The sequence below is a fragment of the Felis catus genome, chromosome C1, assembly GCF_018350175.1.
Source record: "Felis catus isolate Fca126 chromosome C1, F.catus_Fca126_mat1.0, whole genome shotgun sequence".
Classification (NCBI taxonomy): domain Eukaryota; kingdom Metazoa; phylum Chordata; class Mammalia; order Carnivora; family Felidae; genus Felis; species Felis catus.
The window spans coordinates 212615656-212641677 of NC_058375.1; the positions used below are offsets into that span (position 1 = coordinate 212615656).

The 26022-nt window shown below is 42.0% G+C and overlaps 1 protein-coding gene across 4 annotated transcripts in view; it reads left to right on the top strand.

Annotated features, from left to right (window-relative positions):
* Positions 1 to 26022, top strand: part of SP100 (SP100 nuclear antigen) — a 99538-nt gene that overhangs the window by 70815 nt on the left and 2701 nt on the right. For 2 of the 4 annotated variants that reach the window (XM_006935670.4, XM_006935668.4), the window contains 8 exons: positions 1700 to 1750; positions 7828 to 7896; positions 10627 to 10674; positions 11899 to 12003; positions 13691 to 13833; positions 17633 to 17674; positions 19602 to 19634; positions 24555 to 24670. In XM_006935670.4, the coding sequence (XP_006935732.2) occupies positions 1700 to 1750; positions 7828 to 7896; positions 10627 to 10674; positions 11899 to 12003; positions 13691 to 13833; positions 17633 to 17674; positions 19602 to 19634; positions 24555 to 24670 (607 nt within the window). The remainder of the gene's footprint in view (positions 1 to 1699; positions 1751 to 7827; positions 7897 to 10626; positions 10675 to 11898; positions 12004 to 13690; positions 13834 to 17632; positions 17675 to 19601; positions 19635 to 24554; positions 24671 to 26022) is intronic. The other 2 variants (XM_023259792.2, XM_006935669.4) reach the window with 2 other exon arrangements.

A 26022-nucleotide genomic window follows, 5' to 3' on the forward strand; every position in this document is an offset into this window, starting at 1 on the left:
TCTTTTTTGTTATTGTTCATTTGCTTTGTTTCTTAAATTCCACAAAAGAGTGAAATCATAAGGTATTTGTCTTTCTCTGATTGATTTATTTTGCTTAGCATTATATTCTCTAGATCCATCATGTTGTTACCCCTATGTTTATCTTTCAGCCCTTTTAATTTTTTTAATGTTTATTCATTTTTGAAGGAGAGACAGAGCATGAATGGGGGGAGGGGCAGAGAGAGAGAGAGGGAGACACAGAACCCGAAGCAGGCTCCAGGCTCTGAGCTGTTAGCACAGAGCCCGACGCGGGGCTCCTACTCATGCACCATGAGATCACTACCTGAGCCAAAGTCAGACACTTAGCCAACTGAGCCACCCAGGCACCCCTAGCTTTCTGCTCTTAAATGTTTTTTATATTACTCCTTGATTTGCCCAAATAACATGCTGTGACCCCACCAGTCAATGATCCTACTCTACCACCCATATTTCCCCCTTCCTCACACATTTTTTTTTTTTGCTGTTATGTCATTTCTACATTGTCAGGGCACGTATGTTTAACATTCTGGTCTGTCACCTCACTCACCACTTTTATTGTAATTCTTTTGCCAAAATTCTTCCTGTCTCATCTTGATTTGCTGAAGTGAATCCCCTAGTAGTTTTCTCAATAATTACTCCCAGGAACAACCTTCTCAGAATTTCCCTGTTTAGAAGTATTTGGTTTTGTTTTTCACATGTGAAAAATAATTTACTCACTATTTCTAGAAGCATCTTGTTGATTTTTCTCCATTTTTCCTGTGGCATTAGGTGTTACTGGAGAAAATTCTATAGCCAATAAGATCCCCACCCTTGAAAATGACTTGACATTTTTGTCTACAATGCCCATTCCATTCTTTCTTTATCTTTAAAGTCCAGTAAATTTGGACTATATCTCAGGGTTGGTGGTTTGGAGTCAATTTTCTTTGCTACAGGGTGAAAATACATGTACTTATGATATGTGTATTCCATTTTTTGTTATAATTTCAAAAACTTTGCTCTTGAATTTATCTTGAAGTACTTCTATTATTTTGAATTTCTTCTTAGGAAGTCTGCTGACTTGTTCACTATCTTCCATTGGTTATTTTTTTCTAATATTTCTTAATTGTTCTTATACTTCCTGTTTCCTTTTGTTTCTTTCTTTTTTTTTTTTTTTACAAATCTATGTTCTTCGTTTTAATTTCTGAAACATCTAATCTCGTTTATCCCCTTCTAAATTTGTCTTCATTTCTCTGATTTTTTTCTACTTATTTCTTAAGTTCTTGTTGTTATAAACATGGATTATATCTTTAGCTTTTCAAGGCAAACCCCAAAACCCAGGACATATACTTGTGATTTCTGATACCTACTTTTCCTTGATCCTTCTGACAGTCCCCCTCTTCTCTGTCAGCCCCTATCCAACTTCAGCTGCCTTTTGCATTATCTTTATTGTGAATGAGAAACCCTCATGTGAGTAGGTAAAAGTATACAGTAAATGACCAGTACTGTATAAATGTAGGTTGTGTTTGCTGCTATTTTTGTTTTCAGTGTAATGACAACCAAGATAGTATGTTAGTAGCTGGAGATTTAGCACTACAAAAGTGGAGTGAAAACTTAAAAATAAAATGCTTGAAGGTAACTGGCATGTAAATCTTGTAAATTTCTGTTTATAATTCTAAAGGATTATTTTCTTTTCTTTTTGAAGGAAAAAAGAGAAGATATAAATGTAAGAAAAGCAGTCTCAAAAAAGGCATAGGTAAATCTGTGAATTCACACGTGTGCGCTACTGCAACTCTGATATTCCTTCCAGACCTTTCTTTGCTGCACCTCTGAAATCTCCAATGGGCTTCATAAATAATGAATTTTTTAGAGTACAGGCTAAGCTGTTGTAACAAAGAGAGCCCAAAATACAGTGGTCTAAGCCACATAATTTATTTCTCTTTCATCAAACAGTCCAGAAATGGGAGGAAGAACCTGCCTTCCTCAACACGTAGTTTCCCTCTCTGAGTCCAAGAAATCAGGTCTAACCAGACCTTTGTCTCCCAACCAGTGGGAATGGGAAAAATGGGCAGAGAAATCACCTATCTATTTCTTTTAATGGAAAGATCCAGAGTCTTCTCCTCACATCCTATTGCCCAAAACTTACTCACATGGCCAGCGCTAGCTGCCAGTGAGGCCAAGAAATATAATCTCTAGTCAGGCAGCCATGGGTTCAGCTGTAACTCTATTTCTATGAAAGGAGGAGAGAATGATCATGGGGGACAAATAGCAATCTGCTACATGCCCTTCACGTTTTCGTCCAAAGTCACTGACTTCCAAATATATGGAGGAAAACTCAGATTATTGATTCAAACCTGGCCTTCTTGGCACCTGACTCTTTGGCAAGAATAGGAGCTAGAACCTGAATATAGCACAGAGCTACATGGTCAGAGACAAACTAGCCCTGAATGGGAAATGAGGCACCAAGAGAAAATGTTGGAAATGTTTGCTGTAACTAATGAACACACCCCTCAACAGAATGAGGGGAAACAGACAGAGGGAACTTGAATCAGTTAAGCAGAAGCTAGAGTCCTGGTATCACATCAGATCTAAGCCTGGGAAACAATTACTTAAACCAAGCTCAATCAGAGCATACGCCATACTGTGTTCATGCAGCAGAGGATGAAAAAAAATGAGTGACACTTCATTCTCTGCATCCAGCTTTGCAATTGTTTATTTCCATTGTGTTCCTCCTTTCTTTCCTCATCTTATTCTCCTTTCTTTTCTTTCTTTTTTTTAATATGAACTGTATTGTCAAATTGGTTTCCATATAACTCCCTGAGTTTATCCCAACAGGTGCCCATCACCCACCCTCCCCACCCTCCCACCCCCCATCAACCCCCAGTTTATTCTCAGTTTTTAAGAGTCTCTTATGGTTTGCCTCCCTCCCTCTCTAACTTTTTCCCCCCTTCCCCTCCCCCATGGTCTTCTGTTAAGTTTCTCAGGACCCGCATAAGAGTGAAAACGTATGGTATCTGTCCTTTCTTTTCTCTTTCCCAATCCTGTTCTACTTATGTTCCTCTTATAGAGTACATTTCTTTTTCTTCATTCTTTAACATCAGATCCTATGAAATACTGCTACTAAGTTGATATGGCACATAGAGGTGGCAGGGTATTTCTTGTGGAGTCAAAACATATTTGGATATATTTTGTTTCCTTTCCATTTCTTCTGATTATTTCTGTCACCTCATCGTTATATATATAACATAACTGAACTCCTCCCATTTCATATGTATGTAATACATGCCTATATTTATGTAAACAATATAAATAAAATATAAGCATATGAATAAATATATACATATATTTCTACTATCTCTATCATTTTACCTCCATACTTGCCTACCTTACTTATTTCTTAGGTTACACTTACCCAGGTCCCAGATTTTGTTCTTCTGAGTTTTTGTGAAACCTCTCTGTCTTGCCTGCTTTGTTAAAATGTTAGAGTTGGTAGTTTCAGCACAAATCACCTTTGTTCCTTCTACTTCTTTTCAAAATTGTTCTCTGAAATCGTTCTCTTCTTGTCCGAAGACGAAGTCTTAGGTAAGATTTGGAGTTGTGCTCATCCTTTTGGGCAGCGGTGATATTCTCATACAATGTTAAAAAGCCTGAACTGATATAATATTACAACTGGAAAGCATGTAGTGAAGAAGTTGGGTGAGACCAGCTGCTTCTTTTATGCATACTCTTATCTAACCCTACTCAGTATCTATGTTTTCAGCTAATTCAAGTTGTGGAAGAGGGGGAGAAGGAAGAAGCAGGAATAGCCTTCTTATGATCAATTCTTCCTGTCTTCCAGATATGGAGGATGCATGAGCCACATTTGTGGGCTCTTTAAAGAACTCCTCTTTAAGAGAATCTGTCCATGAAAGTTCCTCTAAAACAGGAGCTGAGTGCTTACCACTTCCCCCTTAGAGGAGGTCCACACCCCTGCTGAGTTCATCTCATCTTTCTGGACAGAATATCTTTCAAGAAAAGCTAATTGAGCTCCTCCTTCCCCAGAGAGGGCCATGAGAATCATGTCTTATGGTCCTACTGTCAGTGGGTGTGCAGCTGGTTCCCCACACAGTCACCCTACCTAGATTGATTATATTCCCTAGGCTATAATTTTTATGCCTGTGACTTAGCCCTTCCATAATGGAAGCCTGTGTCTCCCACTCTCCTTCATACATTTTCCTCATCCCCCATCTCTTCCCCTTTGGCATCAGTTTGTTCTCTATATTTATAGATCTGTTTCTGCTTTTTTATTGTTTATTCATTTGTTTTATTCTTTATATTTCACATGTAAGTGAAATTATATGGTGTTTTTCTTTCTCTATTTGACTTATTTCATTTAGTATTATACCAAGTCCATCCATGTTGTCACCAATGGCAAGATCTTATCCTTTTTTATGGCTGAGTAATATTCCAACACACACACACACACACACACACACACACACACACACAGACACCATCTTCTTTATCTACTCATCTGTAAATTAAAATTTCAATTGCTTCTATAGTTTGGCTATTGTAAATAATGCTGCAACAAGCATAGAAATGCATACTTCTTTTTGAATTAGAATTTTTTTTTCCCTTTGGGTAAATACCCAGTAGTGGGATTACTGGATTATATGTTATGTCTATTTTTAATTTTTTGAGGACCCTCCATATTATTTTCCACAGTGGCTGCACAAATTTACATTCCCACCAACAGTGCACAAGAATTCTTTTGTCTCCACATCCTCACCAACACTTTTTGTTTCCTGTCTTTTTGATTCTAACCATTCTGGCAAGTATAATGTGGTATCTCCTTGTGGTTTGGATTTTCATTTCCCTGATAATTAGTGATGTCGAGCATCTTTCATGTGTCTGTTGGTCATCTGTATGGGGGGTTTTTTGGAAAAAAAATGTCTATTCATATCCTCTACCCATTTTTAACCATTTTTTATGAATTGTGTAACTTCTTTATATATTTTACCCCTTACTGGATATATCATTTGTGAATATCTTCTCTCATTCAGTAGGTTGCCTTTTAATTTTGTTGATGGTTTCCTTCACTATGCAAAAGTTTTATTTTGGTATAGTCCCAATAGTTCATTTTGGCTTTTATTTCCCTTGCTTGAGGAGCAAGATCTAGAAGAATGTTACTGAGGCTGAGGTCAAAGACATTATCACCTGTGTTTTCTTCTAGGAATTTTATGTTTTCAAGTCTCAATTTAAGTCTTCAATTCATTTTGTTTTTGTATATAGTGTAAGAAAGTGGTCCAGTTTCATTCCTTTGCATGTAGCTGTTCAGTTTTCCTAGGACCATTTGTTGAAGACACTGTCTTTTTCCCATTGCATATTCTTTCCTCCTTTGCCATAAATTAATTGGCCATACTAGTGTGGCTCTCTATTCTGTTCCATTGACTGTGCATCGGTTTCTATGCCATTACCGTACTATTTTGATTACTACCGCTTTGTAATATATTTTGAAATCGGGGTGTGTTATGCCTCCAGCTTTATTCTTCTTTCTCAGGATTGCTTTGGCTATTTGGGGTCTCTTGTGGTTCCATACAAATTCTAGTATTATTTGTTGTAGTTCTGTGAAAAATGTTGTTGGTATTTTGATAGAGACTGCATTGAACCTCTGTTTTGATTACTCTGGACATTTTGATATTTATTTATCCATGAGCATGGAATATCTTTGGATTTGTTTGCATCATCTTCAATTTCTTTCATCAATGTTTTATAGTTTTTAAAGTACTGGTCTTTCATCCCCTTGGTTAAGTTTATTCCTAGGTATTTTGTTATATTTGGTGCAATTGCAAATGGAATTCTTTTTAGAGAGAGAGAGAGGGTGGGAGAGAAGGGCAGAGGAACATAGAGAGTCCCAAGCAGGCTCCATGGTCAGTGCAGAGCCTGACATGAGGCCACATCCCACAACTCTGGGTTCATGACCTGAGCAGAAATCAAGAGTCAGATGCTCAACTGACTGAACCACTCAGGTGCCCCTGGAATTGGTTTCTTAATGTCTCTTTCTGCTACTTCATTATTAGTGTATAGAAATGCAACAGATTTATGCACATTACTTTTGTATCCTATAACTTTACAGAATTCATTTATTCCTTCTAATAGTTTTTCTGTGGAGTGTTTAGGGTTTTCTATATATAGTATCATATCAACTGTAAATAGTGATAGTTTAACTTCTTCCTTACCAATTTTTATGTCTTTTATTTCTTTTTCTTGCTGACTGCTGTGGCTAGCACTTCCAGTACAATATTGAATAAAAGAGGTAGGAGTGAACATCCTTGTCTTATTCCTGATCTTAAAAGAAAAGCTCTCAGTTTTTCACCATGGAGTATGATGTTAGCTGTGGGTTTTTCATATATGGCCTTTATTATGCTGAGTTACATTCCCTCCAAACCTGTTTTGTTGAGAGTTTTTATCATGAACGATGTTGAATTCTGTCAAATGCATTTTCTGCCTCTATTGAAATGATCATATGATTTCTATCTTTCATTCTGTTGTTGTGGTACATCATATTGATTTGCAAATATTGAGTCATCTTTGCATTTCTAGAATAAATTCCACTGGTCATGGTGAATGGTCCTTTTGATGTATTGTTGATTGCAGTCTGCTAATAATTTGTTGAGGATTTTTGTATCTATGTTCATCAGGGATACTAGCCTGTAGTTTTTTTTCTTTCTTTCTTTCTTTCTTTCTTTCTTTCTTTCTTTCTTTCTTTTTTTTTAATTAAAACATTTTCAATATTTATTTATTTTGGGGAGAGCACAAGCAGGGGAGGGGCAGAGAGAGGGGGACAGAGGATCTGAAGCAGGCTCTGTGCTGACAGGCCAACAGCAGTGAGACTGATGTGGGGCTCAAACTCATGAACCATGAGATCATGACTTGAGCTGAAGTCAGATGCTCAACTGACTGAGCCACCTAGGTGCCCCTCTTCCTTCCTTCCTTCCTTCCTTCCTTCCTTCCTTCCTTCCTTCCTTTCTTGCTTTCTTTCATTCTTGTGGTCTTTGTCTGGTTTTGGTATAAGGGTAATGCTGGCCTCATAGAAAGTAATTGGAAGCTTTCCTTCCTCTTCTATTTTTTGAAATAGTTTGAGAAGGATAGGCATTAACTCTTCTTTAATGTTTGGTAGAATTCACCTGTGAATCCATCTGGTCCTGGACTTTGGGGGATTTTTTTGATTGTCAATTCCATTTCATTACTAGTAACTTGCCTGTTTGGATTTTCTATTTCTTCCTAATTCAAGTTTTGGAAGATTGTATGTTTCTAGAAATTTATGCATTTCTTGTAGGTTGTCCAATATGTTGGCATATAATTTTTTTGTAGCATTCTCTTATAATCCTTTGTATCTCTGTGGTGTTTGTTCTTATTTCTCCTCTTTCACTTCTGATGTTGTTTCCTCTCTTTTTTTTTCTTAATGAGTCTGGCTAAATTTTTTTAATCTTTTTAAAGAACTATCTCTTTGTTTCATTGATATTTTCTATTTTGTGGTCTCTATTTCATTTATTGCTGGTCTGGTCTTTATTATTTCTTTCCTTCTGCTAACCTTGGGCTTTGTTTATTCTTTTTCTAGTTCCTTTAGGTGTAAGGTTAGATTATGTATTTGAGATGTTTCTTGTTTCTTGAGGTATTCTTGTATCAATATAAATTTCCCTCTTAGAACCATTTTTGCTGTGTCCCAAGGATTTGAGACTGTTGTGTTTTCATATTCATTTGTTTCTATGTATTTTTTAAATTTCTTCTTTGATTTCTTCATTGACCTATTGGATGTTTAGCAATATTTTTATATTTTTGTTTTCTCAGTGAGGAGATACAAACGTAGAATCCAAAATCTGAGTAACAGAGCTCCAAGGAAAAGAGGCAGACCAAAAGGTAAAAAAAAAGATGTAAAATATGTATGCATTTTCCATTTTCAGTAACTAAACATCTAAATTTTCATGCTTTATTCTGTTTTTAACAACCTACTTCCCTATTGCTTTATGTAGCTGGACTGTTGAGAAATACATCAGATTTAGTCAATTTCCAAAATGTGACAGGGAGAGAAAGATGGCAACACCACAAAAAAGTAATTTGGTGGTGAATCTGCAATCAGAAACTGGGGCCCAAGTGCCACTGCAGTGCTGCCTCTACTGAGCTGATAGCTTTTCAGCTTAGAAGTCGTTTTAGCCATAAAACACTATGTCACTCACAAATGATGTAGCTGTCCTTCCTCATGTCCCATGACCTTGAGGTAATCATGTGAACTTGAGTGTGTCACTCTCTCCCTTCTGCCTCAGTTTCCTTATGTATAAAGTAAGATAAATAGTAATAGACTCACTGCCTTCCAAGGCCCATCTCAACCTCACATACAGCTTTATATCCTGTGATTTTGATGAAAGGAGAGTCTAGCTCACACACTAGTCCCGAGAGGACTTAGACATAGAGAAACTGAGAGCAAGAGAATGCATGTTTGCCAATAATGGCTACTACTCAACAGACTCAGACTGTAGCTAGGGCTGGGGTTTAAGTTTGGCCACCTATGGGAAAGGAGAGGACAGACAGCACGGAGAAAGCAGAGAGAGCTTTCTCATGGGACAGTGGGCCTTGACCCTTGCAAGAAAAGAGAGAAGGGGCGGGGGGGGAGGAGGAAGGAAGGGAGGTAGATTGAGTCAGAACTGGCTAGTTTTCCTGGGCAAACCTACCACTTCATCATCACAAGTGACAGGAAAGGGCTGTTCCACAGAGAGCCACACTTGTGGGTTGGCTTTTGTCACCTGGCCACCATACTAACTACCATACTTGGCACAATCATGTTCTTTGGAACCGATCAATGTAGAGCAATTTTTAAAGAAAGTTTTATTTATTTATTTATTTATTTGAGGTCTACGTGTTACTTATTTTACATCTCTTGAATCTTTAGTATCAATAGCTATGCTTATGATTCCTTTATGAAGGTTTGGGAATATCTCCTCTCTATGTACCTCCATAAAATCTTGATAAACTTCCTTAGGGTGATACTTTGTAGAGTAGAACATGCTTGATCTTGGGATGTGATTCCCCTTAGAATAGGCATCATCAATAAATATCTCCTGGGTCCATTGTATATTGATGAGTTTTTAAAAACCCTTTGTTATAGCAAAGGCCCCCAAAATGAAGGCTTTTTGTGCTTGGTTGAAGAAAAAGATTCCTTTCCAGCCTCATCTGATCATAGTCTGCTTAAAGGAAAGACCAGATGGTTGAGTATCTGGAGGAGATTTTATCCTGGGCCCTGAACTACCCAAATTAGTACCCCAGGATTCCAGCCATGGGCACAGACCTTTAGAAAGAAAAAGCATCCAGGTGTGTCCCTGCCCTCAACATTCAAACACTTTTGAATAATGGTAGATACAAATATGCACATGGACACGACTCAATCTTTTTTTGGACACAATCAACACATAAATTAGATACTACATTCTTCTGGGACATCTTTTAAATCAACCCTTTGTGCTATCACTGCCTACACCTTTTAGAATTTGGGCATCAGTTTCTAGAAGTTCCCTTTCATTGGGTTAGTTCTGAACTCCTTGATCCTTTTTGCCACCACTTTCAACACAAAAATCTTCTTTCAAGTTTGGAGTTTTGGGCAGCTATCTACTTGCAGAATCCACCATGTGATCTCTCTTGAGACCTTATATTCCTGCCTTTTAAAAACATATACAATTTATTGTCACGTTAGCTAACATACAGCGTATATAGTGTGCTCTTGGCTTTGGGAGTAGATTCCCATGATTCATCACTTACATACAACATCCAGTGCTCATCCCAGCAAGTGCCCTCCTCAATGCCCATCACCCATTTTCCCCTCTCCCCTGCCCCCCATCGACCCTCAGTTTGTTCTCTGTATTTAAGAGTCTCTTATTGTTTGCCTCCCTCTCTTTTTGAAACTAGTTTTCCCCTTCCCATCCCCCAAAGGAAGTCTTCAGCATCTTCCTTTAATTTGTATTTTTATCTGTGAGCATTAACTTTTCTCATATGTAAAATGAGGACAGTATTAGTTCCTATCTGATCACTTGTTCTAAGGATGAAGTAAGTTGATAAGGACAAGGTCTAAGGATAGCTCTTGGCACACAAGAAGCACTCAATAGATGTCTAACTCACTCTTCTTACCTAGTTGCTTTGGAAATACATAAAACACTATTCCAAATTTATTTGGACTGACTTAGAGATAATAGTAAAAGAAATATAAGATGAATCTCAGCTAAGTATCATCTTTGTAACTAAGTCTAGGCCAGGGTTCAGCAAACTATGGCCCACAGGACAAATCTAGCCCACTGACTGTTTATAAATAAAGTTTTATTGGAACACAAACACATCTTTTCATTTCAATGTTATCTATGAATGCTTTCACAATACAACACCAGATTTGAGTAGTCACAACAGCAATTATGTACTTAAGTATTTACTCCCTGGTCCTTTACAGGAAAAAGTTCCTGACTCCTGATCCACACATTTGCTGTTTTTCTCAAAGTACTAGACAGGCTTCTGAAAAGTTACCTTTGAATGGTGTTTTTGCAAAACGATACCATTTGAAATGTAATATTATAAACAAGACACATTTATGTTATTTTTTTACTTTCTCAGGGAGAAAAACAGTCAACACTGGGCCTTTGAGAAGAGTCAGAAAAAGAGGTAAAAGGAAGGAATTAATATACTTTTGATAATTAAGTATCTAAATTCTTGTTTTATACTCTGTGTTTGGAGTGATCCATAAATTTTCTTAACTGGCTCTTAGAGCAAGTGACAAATGTTATGATATTCATTGGCCTTGGTTAATTTCAACAACAAGACAAGATGGTAGTAACACCCACTCCATTGATTAGTCAGTTGATCTGAGAGATCCTAGGCCTCCTTGGGCCCATACAGAGCTTCTTTCACTACACTGATGACACTTGAGGAAGGAAAATATAAAGAAAAAAATACAAAGGGTGTGACTCACATGATTTTTAGCTGATCTCTTACAGCTTAGAGAGCCATAGGTTGCCCATCAAGAGGGACCCTCACTGGTAATACAAGACCTATGTCCTAATTCCCAAACTTCCTTTGGTTGTGTGACTTTGGATCACCATTTGTGGGTGTTTTACTCAATTTCCTTCTCTGGGTGAGTGGCAGGTAAATTAGACTGGGTGGCCTTCTAGGCCTACCCCAGCTCTAACCAAACTGACTCTGAAAAGACCATGGCCACCCATCTTTCCCATCCCAGAGTCTTTAATGTGTCTTTAATGAATCCCCCTAAATGTTGGCCAGAATGTTCTGAAGTCAGTTTTAAGATTGCAACACCTGCTTCGGCAGAATCAGATCCCAGTGACCCTGCCCAAAGGATGTGCAGAGGTCCCCTCCCTGAGCAATTTTCAGTTCTAGCACACTCCACCCTGAGTTTCTCCTATAGCCACAGAGAAAGCTCACATGAAGTAAAAGTGCAACAGGCAGAGAACAAGGAGGGAAGACAGACACCATCCCTTCTAGGCACTCCATTACAATCCTGTTTTCTGTCCCTCAGCTGATTCCTCAAGTGAGGAGACAAAACTAAAAGCTGAAGGGCTTATCTCCATCTACATAACTTCAAAACAATAATATGATAGGAGGAAAATTATTGCATGATGGGGAGTTGTAGTCAACAAACTTGGAGATTCAGACACCTCCACACAAGACATTTAATGCAGGCTTTTAGAGGATGACATTATCTTTGTGCATCTAATCTGCTATAGAAGAAAGACCTAGAAGGGTAATGAGTTCATGGGGCAAATCCCTCCAATACATTTTAAATTATAAAAGAAAGATCTCAAGAGGGAGGAGGTTGGAACAGTGCACAGTTGTAGAGAAAAGTGGAATAAAAACAATAATGCTTCTTTGCAGGTCCAAGAATTCCCAGAGATACAAATATGAATTTTCACCTTCCAAAAGTTCCTGTGACCTGTGGAGAGGCAAAGGGGGTTTTATATAAGAGAAAAATGAAAGAAGGTAGGCTTCAGGTCTTCTGTGCTTTTCAACTGGAAAGTACCGTGTGAATAATATATTGTTCAGGGGTAGACACCTGTGTCAGGGGTTTCCCAAGACCATCCCCAGGTGTGGTGATTCCCTAGGAGGATTCGTAGGACTCGGCATATAGTGAACTCATGGTGATGATTTCCGAAATTGGAAGGGTACACAGTAAAATCAAGGAAGGAAAAGACACACAGGACAAAGTCCAAAGGAAACCAGGTGCCAGTTTCCAAGGGTCTCTCCTGGTGGAGTCACACAGGGTGCACTTAATTCTCTAGCAATGAATTGTAGCAACATGTATGAAACGCTGTCTACCAGAGGATCTGCCCCTCTGAGTCTCAGAGTCCAGGTTTTTATCAGGGGGTCATCACGTAGGTGCCCTCTGCCTAGCACATGCCAAAGTTCTAGACTCCCAAAAGGAAACCATATTGTTTGTATAAACAGTTTAGGGCAGCGAGACACTCTTAAGTTCTAGGAATGGTAGGACCCCTCCCTAAATGCAAGTTCCCAGATACCAGTCAAGAGCCAATCTTGCAAGCAGACGTTTCTAAAGGTAGCAGCCTCAGGTCTGCCCTGTTAAGTCTTTTCTACACAGCATCCCAGATAGGGAAGAAATGGTATTTCCACACTTAAAATTAGCAAACATAACAGGACATTTTTCCTTTCCCCCATGGAAATGGTCCACAGGATGCTGTCCAGCACCCAATGAGATCAAGTAGTTTAATATCAGGGCAGAAAAGGTACATGTTTGAGAAATCTGGCAACAACCTTCACGGTACCATCCTCATAACATCTGTAGAGCCTTGATCTCGCTGGGAGGAGCACAGGATTTAGAATTCGAGGACCCAGATTCACGTTTCAGCAATACCAAAAGTGTGTGTTTCATCTGGGCCAAATTCCTGGTCTTTCTTACCTTGACCTTCCTCCTGTACAAAATGAGAATAATGATAAAACTTGCCATGTTATTATGAGGGGGAAAAAATGAGATAAATGAGATAATGGATATAAAATACTTTGCAAATCATCACTGTTAAAGTACACTACAAACATTCATCCGTCATAATTGATTCCCCCTTCCCCAAATATAGCTCTTTAGGCACCAACAAGTGTTAATGTTTCCCTTGGGCCAAATTTCAGGTGTGTACTTTAACTTTGCCCCCTTCCTTGATGACATTTCCATGCTTTTCACATAAAATAGCTTTGAGTCCAAAATATGAGAAATAACTGATTGCCATTAGCTGGATGACCAACAAGGTGAGGCAGATGTGGCGGTGGTGACAGCAACCACTCATCCACCTGTGTGGCCTCGCGTCCTCTCTGAAACCCAGCCTACCTCTAAGAGAAGGCAGGAAAAAGAAGCCTGCTCATCCATCTTCAGGGCCATTCAGTTTTTTCTCTTTTGAATGTAGTGAAATACTTTTAAAAAATACATGTTGGTGTTAATTATTTTCCTTGTTGCACAAAGGTCAATGATATGCGTGCACACGGCAGAAGTCCCCTCTTGCCCTTGCCTTTCAGGCTGCTTGTAGGGCCCTGAGAGGGATCTCAGCTCTCTCGCTACAGATTCTGAGCCAAGATCCACGGGGCGGGGGGGGGGGGGGCATATTTGGGGGGGGTTTATAGTTGAGAAGGTGCTCTTTTATGACTTCTTATTTTTGTCTCACAGGAATCACACAGAGGTGTATAAAGGGTGAGGATGGAAGGTGGTTCACCCTCAGGGAATTTGAAATTGAAGGAAACCACGGACCATCCAAGAACTGGAAGATGAGCGTGAGGTGTGGTGGATTCCCCCTGAAACAGCTGATTGAGGTATCCCAATGATACAGGGCTTAAATCAAGGGTTTAGTGTCACGGTTCATCAGCTCCAAGCATCAGCAGGATTTCTCAGTGTCCAGAAAACTGCCACGACCCCCTTGCCCAGATCACAATGCACATGTTATGTACTAACATTCCACTCAAGAGTATTTTGGCTGCTTTATATTAGACGTTAATCCTCTAAATGCATGAGCTATTATCCTTTTGTTTTTTGGAGTTTTTTAATGTTTTTTAAAATTATATTTATCTTGAGAGAGAGAGAGAGAGCATGAGCAGGGAAGGAGGAGAGAGAGAGGAAGAGAGAGAACCCCAAGCAGGCTCCATACTGTCAGCACTGCGCCTGAGGCAGGCCTGATCTCACAAACAAAGAGATCATGACCTGAGCCAAAATCAAGAGCCAAATGTCCAACCGACTGAGCCATCCAGGCACCCCCCCAAGCTCTTACCCTTTTGAAGGCAGAACCATAAATTATGTCTCTGACTCAACCACTAATAATTGCTGTGTAATCTGGTCACAGAAAGTAATTTAAATTGGTGTGTGTCGGGGGTGGGGGGGAGACTAAAGTTTAAAGTGGCATGGTAGATCTCTGTATCTGAAAATAACACATCAGTATAAATGTTTCTTGGATTGCAGAATATTTTACCGTTATTTCTTTTGATAGCCTTCTGAGATTCATTCTTGAAAGAGAATATAAATACATTGCATTTCAAAATATCTCCTTTGGCCCCCATATCAGCCCCTTGACGTGGACAAAACAGGCTGGGTCTCTATTGCAGACAAGCTCATGCCTTCTGACTCTGTCGCATGACCCAGATGTCCCTTCCTTGTGCCACTCTAATGATGAAGAAAAGCTCTTTGCTCAGCAAATATCTACCGAGTTGCATCTAAATCCACAGGGTGTGAGGTGTGAGCCCCAGCCATGCCGGAGCAGGGCTACATGTTTACGACACAGGACCAGGTACCTCCTTGGTACAGTAGGTGGCACACGAGCCTCGTCACCAGGGGACCACACAGCACACGGTGCTATAAGGAGGGGTGCTGGCAGGAAGAGATGCAGTGGCTCCAGGAAGGGAGGATTATTTCTGAACTTGGGGTTGAGGACAGTTTCATGGAATGGTTTCCACTGAGCTGAGTCTTTTTTTTTTTTTTAATTTTTAAAATTTTATTTAGGGACAACTGGGTGGCTCAATTGGTTAAGTGTCCCACTGTGGCTCAGCTCATGATCTCACAGTTTGTGAGTTCAAGCCCCGCATCAGGCTCTGTGCTGACAGCTCGGAGCCTGCCTCGGATTCTGTGTCTCCCTCTCTCTCTCTCTCTGCCCATACCACCCCCCTCAAAATTAAATAAACATTTAAAAAAATTATTGATTTAAAAGTAAAACATAAATTTATTTACTTCCAAGTTAGTTAACATATAGTGTAATAATGATCTCGAGAGTAGAATTTAGTGAGTCATCACTTACGCACAACACCCAGTGCTCACCCCAGCAAGTGCCCTCCCTAATGCCCATCACCCATTTAGCCCATCCTCCCACCCACCACCCCTCCAGCGACCCTCAGTTTGTTCTCTGTACTTACAAGTCTCTTATGGTTTGCCTCCCTCTCTGATTTTATCTTATTTTTCCTTCCCTTCCCCCTATGTTCATCTGTTTTGTTTCTTAAATTCCACATATGAATGAAATCATATGATATTTATCTTTCTCTGACCGACTTATTTTGCTTAGCATAATACATTCTAGTTCCATCCACATTGTTGCAAATGGCAAGGTTTCATTCTTTTTGGTTGCTGAGTAATATTCCATTGTGTATATATACCACATCTTCTTTATCCATTCATCAGCCGATGGACATTTGGGCTCTTTTCATAATTTGGCTATTGTTGATAGTGCTCTGAACTGAGTCTTAAAAGAATAGTCCTGGAGTGCCTGGGTGGCTCAGTTGGTTAAGTGTCCAACTTTGGCTCAGGTCATGATCTTAGGCTTGTGAGTTCAAGCCCCACGTTGGGCTCTGTGCTGACAGCTCAGAGCCTGGAGCCTGCTTCAGATTCTGTGTCTCCTCTCTGCCCCTTCCCCAGTGCTCGCTCACTCTCTCTCTCTCTCTTTCTCAAAAATAAATAAACATTAAAAACAATTAAAAAACAAAAAAAAGAATAATCCTGATGAGCAAAAATGTAGGAACAAGGCATTCTACATAGAAAGGATGGAGTGAAAATCCTGCCTGTGATTTGTCAAGAAGTTGTAGGCTTGTTACGTGGGCTGAGTGGATGGAAGACATCTTAAGGCCAGAGGAAGGAGTCTGGACCCTTCCTTTCATCATGAGGGGATCATGGGGGGAGGGGGGTGTTGAGTTAGTGATGACTGACATAGGTGAGACACTGCTTTAGAAGTATTAATCCAGTCAGGGATACCCCAATGGTTCAGTCGGTAAGCATCCAACCCTTGGCTTTGGCCCAGGTCATGAGTCCAGGGTATGGGACCCAGCCCTATGTCAGACTCTGCACTGAATGTGGAACATGCTTGGGATTCTCTCTCTCTCTCTCTCTCTCTCTCTCTCTCTCTCTCTCTCTTAACTGAGCCCCTCCCCTGTTTGTGCTCTCTTTCTCTCTCTAAAAAAAAATTTTTTTTTAAATAGAAGTATTAATCTGATCAGAGAATGCAAGATGGGTTGGAGGATGGAGTGCTTGCAGCCACAGATACTTCATGTGACCTTGACTGCCTCTGTGCCTGATACACCCCCACTCAGCCTGCAAGGCCCAGTTCAAACAGCATACTCTCTAAAGTCCTTTAAAACCCTCTGCCTCTGTTTCTTGTGGCTGCTGTAACAACTTTTCACAACCTGGGTGGCTTAAAACAATAGAAATCTATTATCCTAACAGTTCTGGAGGCCAGAAGTCTGAAATCAGTTTCATTGGACCCAAGTCAAGGTGTTGGCAGGGCTGGTTCTTTCTGGAAACTTCCAGAAGTTTCCTTGCCTTTTTCAGCTTCTGGAAGCTGCCTGCATTCCTTGGCTCAAGGCTCTTCCTGACGTCACTCCAACCTCATGTTTCATCGTTACACCTCTTACTACTCACTCTGACCCTCCTGCCTCCCTTGCAAAAGGATGCTTGTCATTACATTGGCCCAACACAGATAATCAGAATAATCTTCCTATTGCAAGATCCTTAATTTAATTACATTTGTAAAGTCCTTTTTACCACTTAATTTAACATACTCAGAGGTCTGAGAATCTGACCATCTTTGGCAGTCGTTATTTAGCCTACCATACTGATCCATCTCTGGATCCAAAATACTCTGTGAGAGCATGGTTTACACTTTATCACTCTTACCATCATCACCTTACCATCACCATCACCATTACATAATGGCTCTTCCCACTTGTCTCCCCAAAGGCATGGACACCTTTATGTGCCCAAGGCCACTAAGAGCCTGCCCCAGTCTGTCACTCACTGGCTAAGTGCCAGTGGAGTAGCTATAGCATGTGAGGTATAAAGACACAAGCTAGAGAGGTCCTGGAGGTTGGACAGGAAGCAGTGGGTATAGAAGACATTGTGAAGGAAAACCTGGCATGGCTATGAGGGGAGCAAAAGAGAGGGCACAGTTTTTAAAGTTGCCCTTAAAGCTAAATCTGGGTAAGAGAGAGCAGTGTGTTAGGGATTCGGAGAGGGATGTTATTTTCCATGAAAACACTTTGAATTTGTGCTGACAGTGGGGCATATCTGGAAGGCAGTTGGAGATACAAAGCTCACAGAGTAGAAACAAGGACCCATTTGGCATTAATCTCATTTCTATTTCAGAATAAATTTCTACCAGACCCACCAAGAAAAAGGAGAAGAAAGGTAATTATCACATGACCTTCTACCAATGTCTCACCCCTTGGAATAGATAATAGTCGTGTGTCACCTGGTGAAGCAAGAAACCCAAATCACATTCTCTCCCATTCTCTTATATCTTTCCTCTCTTTCATGCACACACACGCGTGCTCGCACACACACGCACACACACACACACACACAAACTCACACTGAGGACTTCTTCAAGAGGTCTTTCTTTAAGGGAACTTTCAATTCCTTTATGGAGATGTAATCCTAGAGAATAGAGAGGTTGGAAGGCTGATGTGCACTGGGCGAGACATTGTTGACCCAGAAGAATTTTCCTTTGTGGAGAGACACCATGGACATGATTTTGTAGCTGAGCGTCTCTGTGTAAAAGCATCAGGCCTCACCAGATGGGTTTTGCACACCTCAGTTCTGTCTATGGAGCAAATTCTCTTTCCTTCAAAGTCCCCTTCTGGAGCTCACGGACCAGTGGTTTTCATGCTGTATGGATTCCAGGGAAGGTGGTGGGATAGTTGGTGTCTTCTATGGCCTCTCCAAGAGTATGTGTGAGAGATAACCTGTGTGGTGCAGAAAGGATATGGAAGAACTTCCATTTTCTTGACTTCCAATAGAGGTGACCTTGAGAGGTGACCTTGGCCCATCTCTGCCGCACCAGAAAGTCACGGTCTTCACCAAGCTGGTTTCTGGGACAACCTGCCCCACTGACCTTATGCTAGAGACTCAGTCACTAGGGTCTGCATCCACTGGGTTTTCTGGAGAAAGAGATGCTATTTGCTCTGTTCACTAAGAGCAAACATCTCCACCCAGTGCTAGGGAGCCGAGGGTTACAGCCTTGTGACCACCTCAGTTCTCAGAGCATCGCTCCAGAGGGTCTCTTCCTTCCCCAGACCCTAGGCTTCTGTCCTTTGTGTCATCAAATGACAGGTGGTGCTTCTGGCAGTTTCCCTGCTCATACGATTCCTGTTAAGCCTGATAGTGATAGCTGAGGTGTTCCAAGATAGTAAGATATAAAACTCCAATCCGATCATTTACCAGCTGCTAAGAAACCTTGTCTCTGAGTGACAGTTGTGTTCATTTGTTTGTGCACTTATGTATCCATTTAACAAACACCTGGGGAGCAAGCGCTAAGCACTAAGTGTATGCTTGGCCAACGGCAGTGCGCAGGAGGCCAAACAGACCCAAAGGATTGTTTCAACTTTGTTGTCTAATATGGGACCATAACTATCGGGGTGGGGTGGAGGTTCTAGGCCCTTCTGAGAGGCAAGCAGTGATGTGGCTGCCTCCCAAGCCATTGTACTTTGGATCACACTGTGTGACTTGTGTATGGCCTCTCTGCCTTGGGCTGGAGGTGAAAGTTGAGGCCGCCGTTGTTCCAGACTGAAGAAAGCCAACTCATTCCGCAGATATCAGTCAGTGCAAGCTTTTGGGATTCAGGAGAAAGTGGTGAGGTGCTTAGCTTCAGGAAGAAGAACTATAGGACTGGGGACCTTAGACCCATTTTATCTTCAGGGCTATGTCCTGAGTGAGCTGCAGAAGACAGTGGGGTTCTTTGGGACAGCTGCATGGTGTCCAGGATTCTGGGCACTGTGGCTGCTGGGGGCCGTGGATATTCAGTCCTCAGCCTGATTCTCTCATTGCAATCCCAGCCCCATCTGTGGCATCCAGGGCCAGAGTCCCCTCATAGCTTCACAAAGGCCTGCCTTGAGTCTGAGAGCCAGAGAATGAACTTACATTGGGCCAAACTGCCAGAAACAAACAATTTCATGCTTTTTAATTCTCCTGTTAGGTATATAGATCCATAAAAACAGATATAAAACAAAGGGAGGGCTGTGGCATGAATCCTTTACATAAAGAAGTCTGCTCAAATGTGTGGTCAATAAAAAATCATATACAATATTGTCATTCAATCTTTATCTCTTTTCTACAGACTGTCCCAGAGCATGGGAGAGATGACCCTTACGTAAGTACTAATTCCCACCTGTAACCCCAGAATAATACTGGCCTTGTTCCTCCATACATTATCTGTGTCACTGCTGTGCTCCCCCAAAGCATGTGCATACTCAGTTGGAGCATGTCACCATGTGTGATGAGCAGAGAACGGCAGACACATCACCCACACCAGGGAGATGGTTCTGAAGCTGGTGTCTCTGCATGAAAGCATCCTTTCAATTTGTTCAGGGAAACTTCCCTGTTTATTTCCCCTCGAAAGTGGGTAGGAGAGGCAGAACTCTAGATCACTGGGGCCTCTAGAGCCACTGGTAATAGTCAAGACTGGCCTGCAGATTAGGGGTAAGGAGCAAATTTGAGAGAATATCAGCATTTAAAAAAAGGTGATAGGGAAGGAAAGGAAAACCCCAAATATCTACTCTAAGGTGCAGGCAGAGCTAAGATGGTTTTAAGCACCAGCCAGAAGGAACAGGCTGGGCCCAGCTGGCAAGTCCAGGGGTGGACCTTGTCACGAGTCCTGCAGAGAAATATACACAGGGCAAGTGGGTGCTGCAGAGTAATGTATTCACGGTCCTCATGGAAACCCTGGAGTCCATCTGAAGGGAGCCATCAGGATGCTGAGCTGGCTAAGACTGAAGCCATCAACACGGAGCAAGTCACAGACAGTTCTACGCTAACTGCTCGGGTAGTGCTCGATGATGTGCAGACCATTCTATCCATTCTCTACTTTGCTATGGCTGGCTGCTTTAGAGTCGGCCAACAGCAGAGATGACCCCTCTGTCTAAGATAAATCACACTTTGATTGTTTTCATTGCAACAAGATGGACATTTTAGGCAGTCAGCTTTTTGCACAACTCCAGGGGGAACCTCCCATTTTAGTATGATGTGCAGCTGTACTGATATGGGACGCCAACAGAGAGGGGATAGAAAAAGGTTGCCAAGCCCATGCTGGCCCTCTAGCAAATGCATTGCCTAGCACGATCTATTTGCATCCACACCACTCCCATTCCTCTGCTGGAGGTGGGACCCTTGAATCCTGGGGTCTGTGCAACTTTTCTGATTTCTGAAATGGACACAGAGGGTTATTTCTTACAGCTCACCACCAAGCCCTCTGTGAAGATTAAAAGGCACCTCTTCCAGCAAGAATGTCCTCATTCCTTTTCATAACCTTTCTGTGACAGACTTTGTGGGCTGATAATAACTCTACTTACAGCTCCCAGGCCTTGATGGAAGAAATCCCTCTAGACCGTGGGCTCCCAACCTTGGCTGCTAATTGCCATCAGCTGAAGATCCCACCCTCAGAGGTTCTCGTAGTAGTCTTCTTTTTTTTTTTTTTTAAATATTTTTTTTTCAACATTTATTTATTTTTGGGACAGAGAAAGACAGAGCATGAACGGGGGAGGGGCAGAGAGAGAGGGAGACACAGAATCGGAAACAGGCTCCAGGCTCTGAGCCATCAGCCCAGAGCCCGACGCGGGGCTCGAACTCACGGACCTCACGGACCGCGAGATCGTGACCTGGCTGAAGTCGGACGCTTAACCGACTGCGCCACCCAGGCGCCCCCTCATAGTAGTCTTCTAAGGTGCTGCCTGCAGGTTGACATTTTCCAAAGCAACTCTAGTGGTTTTAATGCACAAAGTTGACCACAGTGAGCCAGTGCTGTTCAATCTGTAGTGCCCATCAGAATCTCTGGGCTTCTGATTCAGTGAGTGAGGTGGGGGGCCTGAGAATTTACACTTTTAACAAGTTTCAATGGATGCTGCTCCTGGTGATCCAGAAACCACTGCTTTAGAAGCCAGAGGTCTCCACTAATGACTGCACCAGGGGAATGTTTAAAACATACTAACTATGTGTCCATCCTGATGAAGCAAACCACCAAAATCACATGCAATTAATTGAATCTCTGAGGGTGGGGCCTTAGGCATCAGAGTTTTTTTTAAAGCTCCCCAGGTGATTCTACTGTACAGCAGGTTGAGAACCACTGCCAAGCAAAAGGACAAATTTCTTGCTAAATAGATTAAAGAGACAGGGGCACCTGGGTGGCTCAGTCAGTTAAGCCTCCAAATTTGGCTCATGATTTTGCAGTTTGTGGGTTCAAGCCCCACATCGGGCTCTGTGCTGACAGCTCAGAGCCTGGAGCCTGCTTCATATTCTGTGTCTCCTTCTCTCTCTCTCTCTGCCCCTCCCCTGTTCACACTAAAAACTGAGTAAACTGGGGTGCCTCAGTCAGTTAAGCGTCCGACTTCGGCTCAGGTCATGATCTTGTGGTCCGTGAGTTCGAGCCCCGCGTCGGGCTCTGTGCTGACAGCTCAGAGCCTGGAGCCTGCTTCAGATTCTGTGTCTCCCTCTCTCTGACCCTCCCCCATTCATGCTCTGTCTCTGTCTCAAAAATAAATAAACATTAAAAAAAATTAAAAAAATGAAAACTGAATAAACATTTAAAAAAGAAAATAAGAAAAAAGACTGAAGAGACGTACGTCAAGTTCACAGGCTTCCTAGACTACAGACTGGCATGTTTATTCCAGCACGGGATTGGCATGTTTATTCATTCTTTCTCAGGGCCTACTTGCAGTGCACTTTATAAGATGATGGTCCAGAAATCTTGACCCATCAATGGTCAGCATCCACGAATGTCATCTGTTATGACAAAAAAGAAAAATGGTTACATGGCCCCATACCAGGACCACCTCAGGCCCATGTGGGGATGTGCCCAGGTATGTCCCTGACAGGCTATCCCTTAAGTTTTCCCTTTCAATAAAGGGAAGACATGGGCTAGATACAAGAGCCTAGAATTTCCTCTTATGTGTGACTTTTGTGTCCTTCTTATATTGAATTTACAGATGAAAAGAATTTACAAATTGAGACATATCCCAATTTACATCAGCTTATTGGGCACAGGGATGATATTCTGACTGTTATGATCTGGAACCCAAAAAGCAGGCCACTGTGCTTTGGCTAATAAGGCAGCATTGTAAGTAAGGGCTCTGCATCCTTGTGGCTGTAGACCTCACAGAGGCACTAAGAAGAAGATGGGATATTTGACAAATAAGATCAGCAGGACCAGTGATGGGATGGATATCTGGGATGCGAAAAGGGAGGGTTATATGTTCACTTCCAGGCTTCTGAGTGGATGCTGGAGTGCTTAGTGAGATGAGGGACAACCGAAGAGGAGCAGATCCAAGACAAGGAATGTGGTTGGGGTTGGGATGGGTTCAGACATGATGAAAAACATCTACCCGGAGGTGACGGAAAGTTGAGTTTGGATGTTTGAGGACTCAAAAGGTAACTAGAGATACCGCTTTAAAGTCTGGGGATAGATGTAGAAGGCGTGGTCATTGGAGCAGTTGTGGTCATCCAGCAGAGTGGAATGAACAGGGGACACAGGACAGAGCCCCAAAGATTTCCCATCATTCCAAGTGAAGAACCTGAACAAAAAGAGACAGAGGGTTAGGGAAAAAATCCAAGAGAGTGGAATATCCTGGAACAAAGTATGAAGAGCGTTTCTAGAAGGAAGAGGTGAAATGGTGCCCCCTGTCACTGCTCCCCTTCCTCATCACCATCAAGAGACCCAACCATATCACTAGGTTGGCCAGTCCCCAAGTCTGTGCACTATTTTGTACCTAGATTGTCACATGAGGACATAAATCCTTCTTCCAGTCCACAGTATAGACAGGATATTTTCATCTAGGTGTAGAACTGCCACCCATTGGATGAAATGTTCCCCCACCATGCGGCTTTCCTCAACTGTTTCTCTTGCTTCCCAGGTGGTCCCAGGAGAGTATTCAGGTGTTCATCCTCTGGGCATTTCTCCAGCACAGACACACCACCTTCTTACACAGAAATTATAGTATGTAGGGATTCACGTGTTATTGCCACATAGATTATCACACACACACACACACACACACACACACACACACACACACACAACACAGGAGGAAAAAGGTATGAGTTCTTTTGCCCATCAATGGGCTCATTCCTTGACCAATTCTTATTTTGGTCTATTAATTCTATTGCTCTTAACATATGTTTGTTACTCCATAATACTTAGATACAAACACTATCAAATGTTTAACTTCACTAAATGAAATTAAATCTGGCTAAAGGTCCCACAAATTGAGGTGAAAAATCCAGCATCAGCCAATTTTGTGGACCCCTCCATCTTCCTTATATACAAAACACCAAATCTTCTATGTGCTCAGAAAATGAGGGTAAGGCCTTGGGCTTCAACAGTGGCAGTTGCTGGTAGGACCCTCCCTGGCCATTTGGAGGTAGCACCTCCACACCTTACATGCCGAGCTGAGTCATGGGTATCTTCCCCCAGGCTCCCAGAACCAAAGAGCTCTGGCATCCTTCTGGTCATCTGTGCCCATGTCTTTCCAACCCAGAGGTACTGCCACAGGCCCAAGGACCCTCCAGGCACAGAGGCCATAGTGCAGGAACTCCTTCTCAGGTCCTTCAAATCATGGGAAACTTATGGCCAAGAAAATGGGATGCAGTGTTATGTCATAAGTTTAATCCATTACATTAAACTCTAGATAAATCACTCTTCAATGACTCAATGTAGATGATGCAATGTAGACAACTAGATAAGACACTGTATTATATTCACCGTATTACATTTATTTGTTAATAAATTTCTCAGGTTATCTTTAATCCCTCATTTGTTGTTGTCGTTGCTAGTCTGTATCAGAATCTCTGCCTTCATAAAGAAAACTGTAATGGTCTAATAACCACCTCCTCCCAAACTTCACTGCAGACCAGAATGTCTTCTTTTGAAATCCTCACTCAGTGTTGTTCCTTAATATTTTGAGGACAGAAATGTGTAAGTGTCACCTTGGTACAAGCAAAGGCCATGTGTTCTAAAGCCCCATGTGTTGACCTTCTGGGGACTTACTAGTCCCAGTGATGTCTACATTATCTCCCCTTCCAGCCGGAAAACTCAAATGAATGTGAGGTGTGCGGTGGACACGGGATGCTGTTCTGCTGTGATACTTGTTCAAGGTCCTTTCATGGGACATGCCACATCCACCCTATAGATGCTAAAAGGTTGGTGAGACCTGGCCCCCTCTTGCCCTTCCTTCTTGTGGCACAGCTCCTCCCACCATGTGCATTCATTCTGCAAAGTTTGCCTCTTGTTGTATGGGTCTGGATGCAGAGGGACCAGAGTCTTAAAGTATCAGGATCCAGAAATATGGCCCAAAGCTGTTTACTACTGCCAGAAGCAGCAGATTAATGGGAAGCAAAAACTCTTCAAGTGGTTATTAAGTGTAATAGAAAGAGATGTTACCCCCACTCCCCCCACCAGGTCCCAGACCCACGAACTTTGATGGGGGTGACGACACCATACATTAGCTGGTGGTTTAAAGAACATACCTGTGATGGGAACATTAAAAAGTTGACAAATCTGGGGTTGTGGTGAGCCTTCAGAAGGCCATTTACACTGCATTCCTTTGCTCTAAAATCCCAGCAAATGTATCTTTGGTCAGAGCTGATGGTATGTTGGATAACACGGAGACTAATAAGGCATTCTGAAAGTGGTAGTGTGAGCAGAATTGCTATGGCCAAGGAAGTTGGATGATTTCAACCAGGATTGTGTCTGTCCCTATGAAGACAGAGCATTGTCCCTTCATAATGGGAGAGTCTAATGTAATCTACCTTCTCCCAGGTAGTCCCCAGGGAATGGTGTCATCTCAGAGATTCAGCATAAAGCTCTGTAGTCGGGCAATTTGCAGAGGCAGAAGACAGGTCTGCTTTATTGTTGAGCCCATGTATGGTCCCCAACCTCACACCATGGATATTTGATAGTGGGCCCCTCAAGCAAGCACTGGGGTAGCCAGGGACAGAGGCAAATGGCATGTCTAAGAAGGATCACTGTGTCCACTTGATTATCAAGAGCTCTTCAGCACAGGTAGCCTGGCAGAGAAGAATGGAGAATGAATCTAGAGGAATATGGCAGATGTCTGGCACCACTCTGTTCATAGATTTCCTTTCCAAGAAATTTCTGCAGCGCAGATTCTAGGCACAGATATGGCAATGCCAGAGGAGAGGATGCCTACAGCTCTGTGGTCTTGTGCTAATTCAGCAAAGTTGAGAAACAAGAGCTGGTTTCCTGATTGTTACTACGGTCTGATGTCTTTCTGAAGCCCAAGACTCCAGCGCTGAAGGTACCAGTTTCCAATCCTCACAGGGCTCATTACTGAGCCCAAAGTGGCTCAGATGAGAACTCTTAGTTTTGAGGTGAAAGACCATCACCCACCACAGCATCTCACTCAACAAACGGTCGGTCCTGGTACCACAATTAGTGGGAGGGGTGCCTGGCAAGGGTGCCCAAATGGGGCTCTCGTGCAAAGGAGTGTCCAAAAGAGAACCTGGATAAAAGGTGGAAACCACCAGTCATT